At 35.9% G+C, this 19,364-nt stretch overlaps 1 protein-coding gene across 1 annotated transcript in view; it reads right to left on the reverse strand.

Annotated features, from left to right (window-relative positions):
• LOC106636533 (uncharacterized) overlaps positions 1–17,185 on the reverse strand; it is a 34,552-nt gene extending 17,367 nt beyond the window's left edge. Inside the window, exon 1 of the mRNA XM_089592658.1 lies at positions 17,098–17,185. Coding sequence (XP_089448784.1) covers positions 17,098–17,146 — 49 coding nt within the window. The 5' untranslated portion in view covers positions 17,147–17,185. The remainder of the gene's footprint in view (positions 1–17,097) is intronic.
• Positions 17,186–19,364: the final 2,179 nt, after the last annotated feature.

A 19,364-nucleotide genomic window follows, 5' to 3' on the forward strand; every position in this document is an offset into this window, starting at 1 on the left:
AAAAGGCCATTTGACAGATCACGAGCATACACACACGGGTGATAAGCTCTACTCTTGCCAAGTATGTTCAAAAAGTTTTACACGAAAATCCCATCTTAATAGGCACGAGAAGACTCACACGGGGGATAAACCTTACGAGTGTCAAGTATGTTCAAAAAGTTTTACACGAAAATCCCATCTTAATAGGCACGAGAAGACTCACACGGGGGATAAACCTTACGAGTGTCAAGTATGTTCAAAAAGTTTTACACGAAAATCCCATCTTAATATGCACGAGAAGACTCACACGGGGGATAAACCTTACGAGTGTCAAGTATGTTCAAAAAGTTTTACACGAAAATCCCATCTTAATAGGCACGAGAAGACTCACACAGGGGATAAACCTTACGAGTGTCAAGTATGTTCAAAAAGTTTTACACGAAAATCCCATCTTAATAGGCACGAAAAGACTCACACGGGGGATCAGCCCCACGTATGTCAAGTGTGTTTGCAAAGTTTTGCTCAAAAGTCCACTCTTATAACACACGAGAGGACTCACACAGGCGAAAAGCCCTACAAGTGCCAAGTGTGTTCACAAAGTTTTGCTCACAAATCCAATGTCATATCACACGAGGTAACTCACACGGGGGAAAAACCCTATAAGTGCAAAGTGTGTTTGCAAAGTTTTGCCACAAAGGCCACTCTTATAACACACGAGAGGACTCACACAGGCGAAAAGCCGTACAAGTGCAAAGTGTGTTTGCAAAGTTTTGCTCAAAAGTCCACTCTTGTAACTCACGAGAGGACTCACACAGGCGAAAAGCCGTACAAGTGCAAAGTGTGTTCACAAAGTTTTACTCAACGAGCCAATCTCACATTACACGAGGTAATTCACACGGGGGATAAGCCCTTCGTCTGCCAAGTGTGTTCAAAAAGTTTTAAACGAAAATCCCATCTTACGAGGCATGAGAGGATTCATATGGGTGATAAACCCAACGTTTCCCAACTGTGTTCAAATAGTTCAGATCAAAAATCCAGGCCAACTTATCAGGAGGAGATTCACACCGACAATTTAATGGATGCAAGTTCAGAGTTGCCGTCATTCTCTAATGCTTTTCACGTTAAATCTTCTGGAGAAAAATTTGTTAAAGCGGCTATCGTCTGCAGTGTTATTGCAGAATTCAATCACATATTAGTACGTAACAATCCTTGACTCTAACAATTTACGCAAATGAAATAAGCTTTGGTTTTAGCTCATTTTTTTACAATTGTAAAATTTGTAAACCAAACTGTTCAAATAAAAAGTTTTAAATTATTACTATTCCTATGTGGGTTCTTGCAAGAATACATGTGGTTTAAACATTTAAACTTGCAGAGTTGCTTCGAATCAAATGTTTTTTTCTTACCCGAATCGATTCTCTTAGGTACTTTACGCTGGCGAGAAACACGTTCAATTCCAGTTCCAGTTCAGAAACGGCTTTGAGGATTTTTTTCCAAATTTCGTCGAATTTTAAATCTCGCAATGCATTTAAAACGTATGTTGCGGTTTAAATTTTTTCATAAGACTCGACGAAGCAGAATTCAGATTGTCGTAGCTCATTGATTGAGATTTCCATGCGATCAAAACATTAAACCACAATTATTATAAGTACTGACACGTAAACTATCTTAGCTTAAAACTTTTCTTCTCTTATTGTGTTGGAAAAAAAAAAAAACAATAAATTAAGTAGTTGCATGGTACACTCATGTTTTTTAGTGTTAGCTGTTCGAGCTAGTAGAAGATACTCAACAGTGACATCAGTGAGTTCAGAGTGACTCCACTGGACTCCAATGGTAATACTGAGTTTGCTTCCTCCTGCTCTTATAACAGCATCCTCACTCTCTTTATTCTTTTTTTTCACGCGTACTACGAATCCATCCATCCTTTCTTTTCCTATGCTCCCCACCCCGACCCCTAGTTTCCCGTACCGGAGGAGAGAAAGAAGTAACAAGAGAATACAAGTGGGCACGTCACACAGAAAGAAACAAACACATGATCACATGACATTTATGTTACATGCATTTAAAAGGCTAAGTACAGGTGCGTTCGGTTTTGCGTCGGTCGTTCCTTTGTTTGGGAATCGTATAAAACCACTATTTCGATATTAAAAACTCATTATCGTTTTTTGTCAAGAGCGATCCTTCCGCACGATACCACGAAAAAAACGTCAAATATTGTGTGTATTTAAAAGGAAATCCACCAAAAATATCCTGTTTTTATCCCCCATTTTAATAAAAAAATTTTTTTCATTTTATTAGGTCGTGTACTGTGACGAAATAATTTCAAACACGGGTTTTCGTGAGGATGACACTGTTTTACCGCGATTTATATCTGTATATATAATACGTATGGATATAAACATGTAAATCGCGAAAAAGGAGTGTCACCCTCACAGAAACCCGTGTTAAAATTTTTTTCCCCATAGTACATGACATTACTAATAAAATGAGCCTGGTTTTGAGGTTTGTTTCAAACTAATTTTTTTATTAAAGTAAGGAACAACAACGGGAAATTTTTTGTGGATTTCCTCATACATACACCATCGAATTTCTTATGGTTATTTTATCCACACGAAAAAATTTGTTCTGCCGGCCCTGCTGATGCTAAAGAGCATGATTAAAACGTTTCCTAACTGTACTTGCGCGATCGAAACCAATTAACACGTGATAAGCAACATATGTACACAGTTAAAAATGTATAGTGACACGTTTGAAAAACGATAGTTGAAGCTGGAATACGTCCATGTTTAGTGACTGTGACAATTTTTGGCAGAATGGGTTAAATTTTTATAGATTATTTGGAAAATAGTAATTTTACTTTCATTACGTGTAGTGTTAAGTGAATTTAGTGACCATACCGTTTATTCCTTAAAAGACTCTAAACCACAAGTAATTGGACAAAAAATTCTAACGTAAGAAGCACTTGGACAACACAAAACTGTTCCATTTCACAATCAGGACTCTACAACCAAGAGGTGAGTTTTTGCTTCGACAACAATTATGTATATCTAATTTTTTTTACCCGAGACCTGTGTTTTATGTAAAATGCTGGAAATAAATGACTCAGTAAAAGTCAGTGATACCTTAAATTTGTTGCAAATAAAAGTGTTTGTATTTTGTTTGTTAACTTGAAAGATGTAACGGTGTGGAGTCATTAATTTCATTTTAACACTACCACCACTATACTTGTCGTTAAAAATAAAAAAAAAATGTCTAGACACAGGTATCTCCTTCTCGGCCTATTATCTTTAGCTTTTATTTTTATATCAAAAACTTACAAAGTTAGTACATTTTTTCTAACAAATATTAGATTTTACTGTCTTGCTCTCAGACGATTACTTATTTCGACAAAACATGCATGATTTCAATTATTTTTATTGAAATTATTTTTATGAAAATTATTTGAACTGTCTTGTCTCTTTAATAATACACGAATGAATAATTTGAGATAGTTAACTTGTGAGGATTAAAGGAAGAAACTGCAGTTACACATTTTGAAATATAATTAAGGTATACAATTATACATAGTGAGAATTATTTACTCGTTAAACATAGAAAAATACCTTATAAACTAAACATCCATTGTCATAAATATAATTGCAGCTAAGAAGACAATTACTTGTCACTAAATACTCGTTTGGATTTTTCAGCACATCCTTGACGAGTATGGCCGAAGGCAGAAGTTCTGACGTCTGTGGTAAAACTTGCAGGGGAAACAACACCTTCAAGGAAGACGAAGACATTCGTGTGGGACATGATTCCCAATGTAGCAAAGTGTGTGACAAATATCTTTTACAAAAAGGCCATTTGACAGATCACGAGCGTATACACACGGGTGATAAGCTCTACTCTTGCCAAGTATGTTCAAAAAGTTTTACACGAAAATCCCATCTTAATAGGCACGAGAAGACTCACACGGGGGATGAACCTTACGAGTGTCAAGTATGTTCAAAAAGTTTTACACGAAAATCCCATCTTAATAGGCACGAGAAGACTCACACGGGGGATGAACCTTACGAGTGTCAAGTATGTTCAAAAAGTTTTACACGAAAATCCCATCTTAATAGGCACGAGAAGACTCACACGGGGGATGAACCTTACGAGTGTCAAGTATGTTCAAAAAGTTTTACACGAAAATCCCATCTTAATAGGCACGAGAAGACTCACACGGGGGATAAACCTTACGAGTGTCAAGTATGTTCAAAAAGTTTTACACGAAAATCCCATCTTAATAGGCACGAGAAGACTCACACGGGGAATAAACCTTACGAGTGTCAAGTATGTTCAAAAAGTTTTGCCCAAAAATGCATTCTTATATCACACGAGAGGATTCACACAGGTGAAAAGCCCTACAAGTGCCAAGTGTGTTCACAAAGTTTTGCCCAAAAATGTATTCTTATGTCACACGAGAGGATTCACACTGGTGAGAAGCCCCACACCTGCCAAGTCTGTTCGCAAAGTTTTGCTCAAAAATCCAATCTTAAGAGGCATGAGAGGACTCACACGGGTGAGAAGCCCCATGCCTGCCAAGTTTGCTCGAAAAGTTTTGCTCAAAAATTGGATCTTGTAAGGCACGAGCGAATTCACAGAGGCGATAAACCGCATAGCTGCAAAATTTGTTTTAAAAGTTTTAATCGTAAGTACGTTCTTGTTCGGCACGAAAGGACTCATATAGCTGACAACTCCTACGCCTGTCAACTGCATTCACAAAATTTTATTCAAAAGTCTAGTCCTTCGATGCATAAAATAATTCACAGATGTGACAAGCCCTACGAGTGTCAAGTGTATTCGAAAAGTTTTGCCCAAAAGTCCACTCTTATGACTTACGAGAGGACTCGCATGAGTGAAAGGTCCTACGCATGCCAAATATGTTTGCAAAATTTTTCTCAAAAACATCATCTTATGGCGCATCAGAGGACTCACACGGGTAGTAAGCCTCATTCCTGCCAAGTGTGTTATAAAAGTTTTTCTGAAAAATCCAATCTTATATCACATGAGAGGACTCACACGGGGGAAAAACCCTACAAGTGCACAGTGTGTTTGCAAAGTTTTGCTCAAAAGTCCACTCTTATAACACACGAGAGGACTCACACAGGCGAAAAGCCGTACAAGTGCAAAGTGTGTTCACAAAGTTTTTCTCAACAAGCCAATCTCATTTCACATGAGCTAACTCACACGGGGGATAAGCCCTTCGTCTGCCAAGTGTGTTCAAAAAGTTTTAAACGAAAATCCCATCTTACGAGGCATGAGAGGATTCATATGGGTGATAAACCCAACGTTTCCCAACTGTGTTCAAATAGTTCAGATCAACAATCCAGGCCAACTTGTCAGGAGCAGATTCACACCGACAATTTAATGGATGCAAGTTCAGAGTTGCCGTCATTCTCTAATGCTTTTCACGTTAAATCTTCTGGAGAAAAATTTGTTAAAGCGGCTAACGTCTGCAGTGTTATTGCAGAATTCAATCACATATTAGTACGTGACAATCCTTGACTCTAACAATTCACGCAAATGAAATAAGCTGTGATTTTAGCTGATTTTTGATACAGTGGAAAAATATGTAAACCTAATTGTTCAATTAAAAAATTTTAAATTGTTACTATTCTTATGTGGGTTCTTGCTTACTGTCGAATAAAGTGTAACTGTAGCAAAAAAAAAAAAAAAAAAAAATACAAGTTATATGTAATGTGTAAAAATACGAATCAGCTACTTTGTGATAATTGTTAAGAAAAAGACATTATAGATTTATTGGATGATCTTCATGTTACTTATAACTAATTTGTTTATATTTCTTCAAGAAAGAACTAGACAACAAAACTGTCTTTGACTGTAACAATTGGTGTAAAATAAAGTTGTTTATTACTTATAATTGTATATTTTAATTTAATAATGCACCCGAAAGACCAGGCATATGTTTACCAATAAAAAAACGTTTTTGAGTAATTATTAACTAATTTACATTATAGCGTTTGTATTTTATTATAGTTATCGCAGCGTAGACATGTTATAGTATGATATATTTACAAAAGTGAAACGTGAACAAAAAAAGGTAAATAAAATTCTGTTATGTTTAAAGAGTGAGATATACTTGTGGACGATTTAAATATTAAAATATTTATAAACAATCCTTTACAAAAGTAGTCACAACAATGTTTCTAACGCGCGAAGCAGTTGTTTGGTGGTATAAAAAGCGTCCAGGTCTCGTTGTTTGCTTTAGAAATTTCAATACCAGCTGGTCAAGAGAAAAAGAAAGGAAAGGAGATGAGATTTATACTTTGATATTTTAATCCTGGGATTCCCCTGGTTATATGCAAATAGTACGCGAGGGCCCTTTATCCGCCCTCTCGCTTCTATTTGCGTGCTGATATCTGCATAGGAATATATCTATCGACGCACGTTATCAGATTCAAAGAGTATCACGTCTGGGTCGACGACTGCGTGTTTACGCACACACGTCGGTAAACCATAGGGTTCAATCGTGCTCTAATCGTCAGATGTAAATTTTTTTTTTTTTTTTTTTTTTTTTTTTTTTTTTTTCGTGGATGTGGCAAAAAAATGTAGAAAATATCGAGAAAAAAGTGAGTAAGTTTGAATATGATCGTTTGGATGTGATTGGTGGACAGTTGGCTCGTTTTTTTCGACGATTGGCAAATATGATGCTAGGGATAATATATGTGAAAATATGTAACTGGTTTGGTTGCTGTGGGAGTTTTAATAGTCAGCTCGATTATTTAGAACGCAAAACAAGTTTTTTACAACAAAATACTTTTTCATCGAACCTTTGTGCAAGACAAACACGTGAAAGCTACGAAATTGAAACAGCCTGTTTGCCAAAAATGCAAGCGACAAAAAGGTGGATTCTAAAAATTAAGTGGTTACGTACATTTTATGCATACTCTTTCACAGAAAAAAATGTGAGAAAAAATACTTTATTAATTTTAATATAAGTATTGCCAGAGTTACAAGAACGCATTTAGAAAGAAAAATAAAATCAAGCCGATCCTTTACTCATAAACAAAAAAAAAACATTAACTTTAACCACTTAAAACAATTAAAAATTCGTTTCTCACACTACATTATTCTACAGATTAGTTGATAATACAACAAAGAGCTCAAAAAAAGCAGTGATAGAAATTTATTGTCAATTTGTCATTTAAACGGAAAATTTTTCAGAATTTATTTGCATCACGAGTAATTTTACGTCATATTCCTTCTGTCGCTGCTGCTGCGAAACCAAACTAATATTGCTGATCACGTGCGTATTCGGAAATTTTTTGCGATTTTTTTCGATTAAAATTGGTAAGTGCCATATAAATGAGTACCAATACCAATCGATCCCCTCGTTATCTCTGACACGATCAGCAAAAAAATGTAATATGTGAAAATATGTAACTGTATAAAATATGTCCCATGTAAATATGGGACAAAACGGAATAAACGTCGAACTGTTGTGTTGTAGCAATAAAGAGCCTGTACAAAAATATATAAGCCAGCTCAACTTGTAGCAAAGTGGCATCAGCAACACGAGCAGCTCATCCGTCGTGTTGGCACGTCATGCGCAGATACCCTATGTATAGAAAGGATATGCGGGCAAAAGAGTTAAAAAGTACGCAAATATTCCAGGAAAAGGCAGCTCGAGCTTTTCAATGCACCAAAAGCGCGTGTGGTGTATTCCTCTGTACGACCAATCGAAAGAAAAAGTAGCGAAGGGGGAAAAAGGCTCTGGCTAAGCCGGGACTTTGAATGTTATCACCGGAGCAATGAATTTTTATTTGAGGATACGTTTTTGACTTCAGTGTAAAAGTTCAGAGCTGCTTTTTTCGCCTTGTTTTCTTTCTCCTCTTTTGTCGTTAACTCTTTTTTTTTTTTTTTTTTTTTTTTTTTTTTTTTTTTTTTTTAGCTCTCAGATTTAATGAGTTTTCTTTCTCGCACAAAAGCTCCACTCGTTTTGTATTTTTTGTATAGGTTTGCTCGAGTACCTAGATGTGGTTTACTTTTTTTTATCATTAAAAATCTAGTAAGTAAAAAGCATCATCACGTCCACACTTGTGATCGACTTTTTTCGAACTATATAATAGATTTATTTGATTACTTTAAAATTATTTTTAATGCAGAGATAAGCTATGATATTGGATTTTTTTAATGGATCTGGGCGGCTCGTTAATGATTTTTCGATTGGAAAACCGATCGTAAATTTTAATGATCAAGAATTTTTCGTTTTATTTATATTGAGAGCTAATTTCACATCCGTATGAAGCAATACCATTTTAATCCCAATTAGGTTTATATATTTGACTCGACTCTACCGAATTTGGTCGTTTTGACTATCCTCTCTAAACTCGTACAGCCAGTGGATGTGGTAAGATCTTCTGGGGGAGACCAGGTGCCATTAGGATATTTTTTCCAGATCAAAATGAGTAGGTGTGGATACAGGTATGGGAGAAGAAAAAGAATGAAAAAAAAATTCAGGCGGACTAGCAGAAGGGAAGTAAGAGGAAAAAGTTGGCCAACAACTGACGAAGCGATGAGACGATGGGAAAGGTGGATGCCTTTTATTATTTTTTTTCTCCAAGAAAATTCCTTGGAGACCGAGGAAGTTCTATTAAACACGTGTTTGCGAAATTAGGCGACATCCTGCGAGATTTCCGTGTTCTACTCATGTTATGGAATTAAAATAAAAGAGATTTATGTTCGCATTCCATTCTTTTTACATATAATATGAAAAATAACTGCAACTGAAAAATTACAAATGCAGGTTTTTTTAGATGTAACTCTCATTAACATAACGAAGATTTCCTCGTTTGCCAGGAAACTTTTCACATGTTCTTCAATACTAAACTTGTATTTGTAACTCGAAATAAGATTTGAATGAAGTTCCAATATCAGGGGAAATTCATTGATAAACATTTTTTCAGTAAACTGTAAAAACTAATATAGAAAGGAGCAGCTAAAGATTTTTCAACAACACGTGTAGGTCTAGAAACTATATACTCGTGCTTCCACTGCTCGACTCGTTGGGTTTGTTAGCATATAGCTACAGATAGCTCTCAGTACGTGGGAGTGCACTTGCAAACTTACATACACGCTATTATAACGTGTCCCGCGTGCACGCCCTGACGTATATCGTACCGTATAATCATGAACACCAACTTTCATCTCGTGTGACTGCAGTATCTGCGGTGATGGCAAAATTTACATTATTACTACGTATAGTACATAGTACCAGCTGGAGAGCGAGAGGGAACAAGTCACTCAAAACTAAATTTGCAGCAGATTCGATAATTTTATATTCTACGCGTGTCGAAGTATATAGGTAATGAAGTCTGGCAGATTATGTTTTCTCACAAAATAAGAGAAATTACTTTTAATGACGCATGAAATACGTAATGTATACTTTGCAGGAATCGCAAGTATGTAAGTGTTGGACTTGGGATAACGATCGATTATTATATACTTATAAACATTGGAATATCACAAGTACATACAGTATTTCGATTTACTTGACCAAAAGAGTATCACTGGATCAGCAAGAATAGCTGGTTCAGAAGAGAACAAAAATTCATTGATAACACCTATACAGAAATAACACTACAGATTGGCAGTTTCGATGCGCGTTATCAGTCAATTTTTCTTGCGTACGAGTAATAAAAGGTAGGCAAAAGTTTCAAAATGACAGTTGGTACAGTAACCTATGAGTTGTAACAGCAGCAAAGTCTATTAAAAGATCTGATACGTCCCAGTTAATGCTCATCCCGGAGCAAATTCTGTAAACTCGAATATTTTTTTTTTCTGAAATTTGCCCCACCCAGAGATTTGATGTATTGGACTATCGGTGCGTGACCTTATACTTAGTTCAAATGGTAATTATGTTATGGAGGAAGGCAAAAAACTTGGTGGACACGTATTACTTTGATCTGATAAACAATGGCTTCGGTACAAAGGAGCGGGATGAAAAAATTGTATGATGAGTCCACAGGCCTTTTTTTTCTTGGTCTCCTTACTCTTTAATCCGTAAAATCTCTGGTGGTCCTCCATAATGCTATACCGGCAAGAGTAATTGACACTTCAATCGACGTCGCGGCTACCACCACCGATGCCACACCACATGTACTTTGTGGCATCGATTTTTCACACGGGCTAGTGCTTCGGCTGTCTTTTTTCTTTGCTCCATCTGATATCTCCTTTAATAATTGTCTGTAATTCATCGTAGGGGGATTAAGGAAAAAGGATGGCTTAAGTTGCGCTGTAAAATCATTTTTTTAAAATTGTTATTACATATATAACTAACGAGTAGTGGAAATCGATTTCATCACAAATTTATTTTATGCTCTATTTATTTAAATATTTTAATATATATATATATATTATTTGTCAAACTGATCAGTAAAAGTGTCGTTCACTTTTATTGGGAAATATGCCAAGTACAAAAGTACGGTGATATATCTGTAAGTGGAAATCGATGAAAACTGAATATCTCAGCAAGTTTATTTCCATACACTGGAAGCATAGTTCACTAAATAAATACTGGAAAAAGAAAAAAATGATTAAAAGAACTTGAGACCCTCTAGGTTAGTGGCATGTTTTGTAAAATTATCCATGAAAATCATGTGGAATAAAAGATTATATTAATAACAGCTGAGCAGCTGTTCAAAACATAAGGTAACAATATACATGTTTGCACTAGCTCAATTTGAATTTATCTAATAAAATATCAAAATAATTATTAGTCCCAAAATTGTATAACAAAATATGAAAGACAAGGTTGTACATAATAAAATATGAAGACGTGTTTATCTGACAGTTACGTTTATTGAAATACATCATAATTAGAATTCATTAACAAGCTCTGCATTAAGAAAAAATCAATCAATTGTTGAGTGAACAACGAATACTTGAGCATCTGTTAAGATGAGAGTGGACAGTTTTTTTATACAATACTTCTCAGCACGCAGTGTGGCACCAATGTATGTATTCATACAGTAAACTTTAGGTATTAAATTTAACACATAATTGAGCTTTTTTCTTAAGTAACATTTTTTTACAAATACAAAGTAGCTGTAGAGCTTATTCCGTTTGCATACATTTTTGAAGTGAAGGGTTTTCACGAACTCTTGAATGATTATACTCTGCAATAATTCTATGTTATTTGCCTTTACCAACAGAAGATTTACTGAGGAAAGCACTGGAAAATGAGGGTAGCACTGAACGTTCACTCTGCAAATTTTCGGTGTTAATCTGCTTCTGATTTGTTAGTCTGGATTGTTGATCTGAACTATTTAAACACAATTGGGAAATGTTGGGTTTATCACCTGCGTGGATCCTTTCATGTTTTACAAGAATAGATTTTCGATTAAAACTTTTTGAACACACATTACATACATAGGGATAGCGTTTCGCGTGACTCCATTCGTGTGTCGTAAGAATGGATTTTTGAGCAAACCTTTTTGAACACACTTGGCACTCGTAAGGCTTCTCACCTGTATGAGTCCCTTTGTGACTTATAAAGGAAAACTTATCAACAAAACTCATGCAACACACTTGGCACTCGGAAGGACTATAACACGTGTGAGTCATCTCGTGCCTCGTAAGATTTGATTTCTGAGTGAAACTTTTTAAACACATTTGGCATTCGCAGGGCTTGTCACCAGAGTGAGTCCTCTCATGTGATATAAGATTGGATTTGTCAGCAAAACTTTGTGAACACACTTTGCACTTGTAGGGCTTTTCGCCTGTGTGAGTCCTCTCGTGTGTTATAAGAGTGGCCTTTGTGGCAAAACTTTGCAAACACACTTTGCACTTGTAGGGTTTTTCCCCCGTGTGAGTTACCTCGTGTGATGTAACATTGGATTTGTGAGCAAAACTTTGTGAACACACTCGGCACTTATAGGGCTTTTCACCTGTGTGAGTCCTCTCGTGTGTTATAAGAGTGGACTTTTGAGCAAAACTTTGTGGACACATTTGGCAGGTGTGGGGCCTCTTACCCGAGTGAGTCCTCTCGTGTGTTATAAGAGTGGACTTTTGAGCAAAACTTTGTGGACACATTTGGCAGGTGTGGGGCCTCTTACCCGAGTGAGTCCTCTCGTGTGTTATAAGAGTGGATTTGTCAGAAAAACTTTGCAAACACACTTTGCACTTGTAGGGCTTTTCACCCGTGTGAGTCCTCTCGTGCCTCTTAAGATTGGGTTTTTGAGCAAAACTTTGCAAACACACTTTGCACTTGTAGGGCTTGTCACCTGTGTGAATCCTCTCGTGTGATATAAGAGTGGATTTTTGAGTAAAACTTTGTGAACACACTTGGCACTTGTAGGGCTTGTCACCCGTGTGAGTTCTCTCGTGCCTCGTAAGATTACGTTTATCAGAAAAACTTTGCAAACACACTTGGCACTTGTAGGGCTTCTCCCCCGTGTGAATCCTCTCATGTGATATAAGATTGGATTTTTGAGCAAAACTTTGCAAACACACTTTGCACTTGTAGGGCTTGTCACCCGTGTGAATCCTCTCGTGTGATATAAGAGTGGATTTTTGAGTAAAACTTTGTGAACACACTTGGCACTTGTAGGGCTTGTCACCCGTGTGAGTTCTCTCGTGCCTCGTAAGATTACGTTTATCAGCAAAACTTTGCAAACACATTTGGCACTTGTAGGGCTTCTCCCCCGTGTGAGTCCTCTCATGTGATATAAGATTGGATTTGTCAGCAAAACTTTTCAAACACACTTTGCACTTGTAGGGCTTTTTACCTGTGTGAGTCCTCTCGTGCCTCTTAAGATTAGATTTTTGAGCAAAACTTTTTGAACACACTTGGCAGACATACGGCCTGTAGTCCGTATGAGTCCTTTCGTGTTTTGATAGAGTGTATTGTTGAGCAAAACTTTGCAAACATACTCCACAAACATGGGGCTTATCACCAGTGTGAGTTTTCTCATGCATCCTAAGATGGGACTTTTGAGCAAAACTTTGCAAACACACTTTGCACTTGTAGGGCTTTTCCCCCGTGTGAGTCCTCTCATGTGATATAAGATTAGATTTTTCAGAAAAACTTTTATAACACACTTGGCAGGAATGAGGCTTACTACCCGTGTGAGTCCTCTGATGCGACATAAGATGATGTTTTTGAGAAAAATTTTGCGAACAAACTTGGCATGCGTAGGGCCTTTCACCCGTGTGAGTCTTTACGTGTGTCTTAAGGTTAGATTTCTGAGCAAAACTTTTTGAACACACTTGACAGACATGGGGCTTTTCTCCTGTGTGAGTCCTCTCGTGCATCAAAAGAGTGGATTTCTGAGTAAAATTTTTCAAACACACTTGGCAGGTGTGGGGCTTCTCCCCAATGTGAGTCTTCTCGTGCTTTGTTAGACGGCACTTTTGAATAAAACTTTTTGAACATACTTGACAGATGTGGGGCTCTCCCCCTGTGTGAGTCTTCTCGTGTGTCATAAGAGGAGACTTTTGAGCAAATGTTTTTGAACTCACTAAGCAATTGTGTGGCGTATTCTCCATATGAATCTGCTTGTGCTCTATTGGATGACTCTCTCGTATAAAAGATGTGTCACACACTCTACTACAGTGGAAATCATTTTCGATGTGGATACATTTGTGTATGTGGAGAGGGTTGTTTTTCTCACGGATTTTACCACACGCGTCACAAGAATTATAACTGTTGGCTCCAGCCATAATTGTGAGCGATATTTTATATCTATATTTAAATAAATTTTTGACAATTTTTTTGTAGAAATGTTCTTGCTGCAGTTTTATGACGATGGCTGTTCAGTTGATAAGTCATTTTTCTGTTCAACATAAAAAGTTAGTTACCATCAATTTTTTTCCAAGCTTTAATGGATGTTTATAGGTACGTAAGTTAATATGGATTAAAAAATAAATGTCAATTATTAAATCTTGCAATCGTTGACGACTATTATTTGAAAAAGTTTCCAAAAAGTAGATGTTTTGAAAATTTTTATCAATTTATTTGTTATTACAGGTATGTATGATAGTTAAAAAAAAAAACAATTTCCAATATTTGTTGGGAAAAAGAAACGATTTCAACTTTATTAGAAAGAAGGCTGTAACTAGAAATAATAAAATTACGTCACGATTTGAATCTATATTTTTTATTATTATTTAATAGAGGTTTGAGCTTTCAAAAACTGTATTCAACAAGTTATTTTTATTGTAGGTTAAACAAGGAAGATAAAAATATAGAAAAAACGAAAGATCAAGTGAAGTGCAACGATTGAAAGTATATTAAACATAATATTTTCAAAACTTTGTCAAGGGAGGACTCAATCAAAATTTCATTACGTTAAACTTAAGGAGAAATTTCAGTAATTTCTTCTTATTTCGTGGGAAAATCGTAGTAAGACCCACCTTGTCGTTCAGTCAAAAAAGACTTACTCGTGGTTAACCAACAAAATGTGCAGCTCACGCGAGAAAATAACAAGGAGGGTTAGAGACACGCCTAGTATGTTAATGTAAATGTAAAGATTTACTTTATAAGTACTTGGCGTCCGTAAAGATTAAACTTTAATTTTGTGGATTTGTAAAATTTCTTTTAGCCTCTGAATGGTAGTTTTTGATTTAAACAATATTAAATAAGAAATGTGTTTTTTGGCCAGTAGTTGAGTTTTTAATACAATGTTCTTAATATTTAACGCAAAAGAAATAATATGAAATCGAGAAACATATGTGGCTTGAATTTTTTTTTTTCTGTTTCAATCACAACAATAGTCGTGGCTTTGTTGAAATTAAAAAAGAGCCATTCTACACAGGTATATCCTCCACGTCAACAACTAAAATACACTTTGTTCCAAATAAACATTTTTCTTTCTCTAAGCCAACGATATCAAGTGTGTCAAATAAAGCACAGGTTTTTGAGTAAAAAATTAAAATATAAATAATTATTGTAGAAGCAACAACATACCTTTTTTTTTTAGATTCCTTATTGTGAAATAGAACAGTTTTATATTGTCCAAGTGCTTCTTACGGTAAAATTTCCCGTAAAGTTCCTCGTGTTTCCGCCGTTTTAACGATATGTTGAAATAAGTGGTATTGTATCGTAATCCAACTAAATTAACCTCTGATGAGTAGTAAAAGAGAATAAACGTATCAATTTTATTCTAAATCAAATATTGTGACAGTAGTTTTGAAGCAAGATCATTAAAATTACTTTATTCCAAATAATTTATGACAAACTTACCCGTACAGTTGAATTATTGTCACAGTAATTGAAAGTGGATGCATTCCAGCGTCGACTGCCATTTTTCAAACGTGCAATATATCATAAATGTTATAAAACACATTGCTTATCATTTAATTTTTTTCAACTGTGCTGGAAGAGATAGGCAGCGTCTTACTAGTATGCTCCCTAGCATCGGTATTGCATTGATAAATTTAAACAAATCTATTTCTGGAATTCAATTGTATTTTTGTTCCAAGCGATTTCAATTAGAGACAGTAACGTATACTGTTACAAAGAATCAAAAACGTTTAGAGGCATTGGGAATGCTTGTGGTAGTTAGTGTTTCACTGATTTAAGAATTTCGAATTTTTAGCATACCACAAATAAAATACATACCATCTATGTAGGAATCTATATGTGGCGTAGCAGTCGGATCAACTCTAACAAAATACAATCAAAAGTTATGTGTATATGTGTAAGGTATGAATATACACGATTACACGTTTAATCATAGCTTTTTTTTAACCGAATATGCGAATTTGCATGCTTATTACAAGAAATATTAAGAGCAGGTAAACCACAAATTTTCACAAATCTGACGAAACGTAAAAAAATGAGTTGTACTACGGATGTTAATAACCTGGCAAATTAATCGGATATAATCGGTAGCTGTTGCGAAGTGATTTATCTCCAGTATCTGTAATATTGATGAAGTGGAACAGTGCAAAACGAATATTGGCACATGTGCAGCAACATTAAATTGGTACTCGCTTTTCAAGTGGACTTGGTTTATACATGTACATATTCTTTCTTGTTTTCTTATTTTCTTGTGCTGAGCAAGTTTTTATGTGTATTAAGTTCAAGCAAAAAAAGTCAAAGTATACGCACATGCTTCTCTGTGTGCACACGCGTATATTAGAATCGCGCTTGTTTTGCGAAACTCAATTACGGTCTATAAAGAATTTCAGTACTCGCCCACTCTATCTGCTTATTCATCTCGTTTTTCTATTTGTACTGTCATTTCGTTTATTTATAATTTTTTAATATTAATAGCATATTTTTCGACAAATGAACCATGGAAGTGAGTAAAAACATGTTTACATGTATGACATGTTTACATCTTGAAAAAGAGAGTACGTTATATAAAAAAACGGATAGCACCGATCGGAAAAATAATTCGTTTGATTTCGGTTGGTGCGAAAACTTGAGGATAAAGTCAGTTACATGGAAGCTACTTTAAAATATTTGACAACAACGAAGTAAAAATGGCAATTGGAAATTTTTTACTCATCGATCTCGAACGAATGATTGTTTTTACATCCTTGAGATTCGAGATAGTCATTTTTTTACGTAATTCCTTTTTCCGTTTATGAACATTTCAAACGTTTGAGCGTTTTTTCTTTATATGTGGCTGGGCTCTTGGGAGCACTTAATTGTTTAACATTTTTTTAATCAAATTAATTTCGAGTAATAATTGTTGTATTTGATAGATCAAATAAGCAGTTGCAATAAATCATCAAAAGCTTTGGATTTCAGATAATAAAAAAAAATTATGTTTTCATAGTTGCGTCAACAGTTACTCAAAATATGTCTCCAAAACGAAAGCAGAGAAAACACTCCTTTCGTTATTTTCACAACGTAATTTTTTTTATTATAGGTTCAACTGGTGCAATTTTAATTGTTAAATCAAAGGATTTTATACAAAAAATTTCGCCTATTTTCAAAAAGACTAACTTTACTCTGTTAAAATTGCCCTAAATTTTTTTTTTAGTGCCACGAAGATGGCACTATGAAAACTAATAAAAGAGAGTTGGTAAAAAACATACAATTTAGTGGCACGGAATAGATGATAAGTGTACAAGTAATCGTAACAATTAATTACACGTGAAAAAAAAAAATCTTACTCTTGTGCTTGGAGTTGCTCCTCCAGAGGCTCCTGAGGAACGACGACATGTCCCTCCCTTCCACCACTACGTCTCGCTCATACACGTATACGAGGGACGTATAGTACTCCTCGAAACACGTTGTTTTTCTTTTCACTCAATGTTCACACACAAAAAAAAAACAATGTAGTTAACTCTAAATTGTGCCATCACAGGCACGTGTATTAAGTCTTTTTTGGGGGAAAAAAAAAACACCACATAATGAAAACATTCGAATTTATCGTATGTCCACACCATCGGTGGCTGATGCGCACAGCCTCGTGGCAGGACGCGCTCTGAGACTCCCGTAGGTATACACCATCCAGCCGAGCTTGCGCATCTCCTCCACTCCCGGCTCGATCCTGCCCACAGTACCTCCACTGTATACACGTATTTTTCCAGCTTCCATAGTATACGTGGGACCTGCGGCGCGTGTGTGTACCAGGACACGATAGAAACGCGTCTGGCTGGTCCAATGTGCTCCTGTACATACAATACTTTTATGTATGTGCCGGTGTCATCGACTTTTGCTTGTGCCGGTAAGGTACGAGAACCAGGATGACGTTTCTTGTTTTGTAGAAAGGAAAAATGAATTGGACTTGAAAACTGATTGTGTATCATAATTTTTTTAGTCCTGTCTATATATATATATATATGTTATAGTTCACTTTTATGGATATTTGAAAGTCCTTTTTAGCTAACACTTTTAAAAGGGAACTAAAACGATACAACTTAACAACAAACGTGCATATAGTCTTATTTCAACTATTATTTTATCCTCTTGTTTTTTTTTATAAAAAATATAAAGCAATTTATTCATTTTTCAATCCACACGATTGCCGACACGCAATCACCAACTGCAGACTTGCTTTGCTGTTGTACGATCTGTCGTCCCATTTAATCAGGAGCTTCAACCCCAGGTTGAGCGCTGATTGGCTATCGCGGCAAAATGCTTGCTAATGAGCCATTTAACATTTAATCAACAACTAATTTTCGTACGAACCGTAATCGAGTGTCTTTTCATTTACGTGAATTAGCTTTTGGTGCAGTACAGAATCCAAATGTACAAGTAAGTCACACGGAAGAAAAAAAAAGAAAAAAAAAAAAAATAGAATAAGTGCAGAAAATTTTTTTTATAAAAATAAGGCAAGACAGAGATAATTATAAACCAAGACCCTTAAGTGGATATCGGTGTTTATCGTAGATAAATGTCAAGGTGAATCCCGAACGTGGAATAAAGTACATAGAACGTATATTCGGTAACCTTTTTTTTTGTCAAACTATGTTTTTTTTTAATTTTTTTTTCCCCCTAAACTATACTGAGAAAATTTCCCGCCTGTACAGCCAAACTATCCCTTCCTCGCACGAGTGCATGTATACGTGTACATCGCAGCTAGGGGGTGGATAGGAGAATTTCTCGATACACAGTTCGTGTAGCCAAAACATATCCCGTGGGTGCGTTCGATCGTCCGTGCTCTTTTCTCCGTGCCAGGCCGCTTCGTTGGGTCGTAAATTTCGCTCATTCTCTTCCTATTCGCCACTTTCTCTGCCAACACCTGCTTGTGTACAACACACACCTGTACGCCATGGCTAAAATCTTGTTGTACTCCATGTGCAACTACCACATCTTCTGGTCCTAAGGACAAAAAGGAGACCGGAAATGGTACTTGACCTCTTTTTTCCTTACATGGTTTGAACCAAAAAAATTTTCGACAGCTCGTTTCAGCTATACGTGCTGGCGGAGGTGCGTGATCTTATACATGAATCGCTACAGGCTTTTGTCGGTCCATGATCGAGAGTCGCAGGAACGATTGGATTTCGTGGATAACTTCGAGCTGCTAGTTGTGGTCAGGGGATTTGCGTCATTGAGTTTTCTTGGGTTTGTCTTTCATTGTGAGTCTTGAAACTTATTAAACGCATGATTTTCGTGGTCCGCAGGTGCATCATCATAAGAGAATATATTGTACAGTCTTAGCGTCATTAACGTGTCTTTTTTATGATAATATGCCCACGTTGACGAAGGAAAATTTTTTATTACAACAATCTAATGAAAGATTTATTGAGTGCCAATTTGAAAGGGTAAATGAAAGACGATGAAACCTAAAAATTAACCGTTACAAGATACGTTTCGCTAAATAAATTATGTGTGATGGAGAGCGTTAGAAAATTGAACGCTACACATTGTTTGCTCATACGATAATCACTTTTCGCCGCAAATAATGAAAGTATATTCTCACCAAAATAGTTTT

This window comes from Copidosoma floridanum, unplaced genomic scaffold (genome assembly GCF_036245765.1).
Source record: "Copidosoma floridanum isolate Cflo_tuat_1 unplaced genomic scaffold, Cflo_Japanese_pri ptg000019l, whole genome shotgun sequence".
Lineage (NCBI taxonomy): Eukaryota > Metazoa > Arthropoda > Insecta > Hymenoptera > Encyrtidae > Copidosoma > Copidosoma floridanum.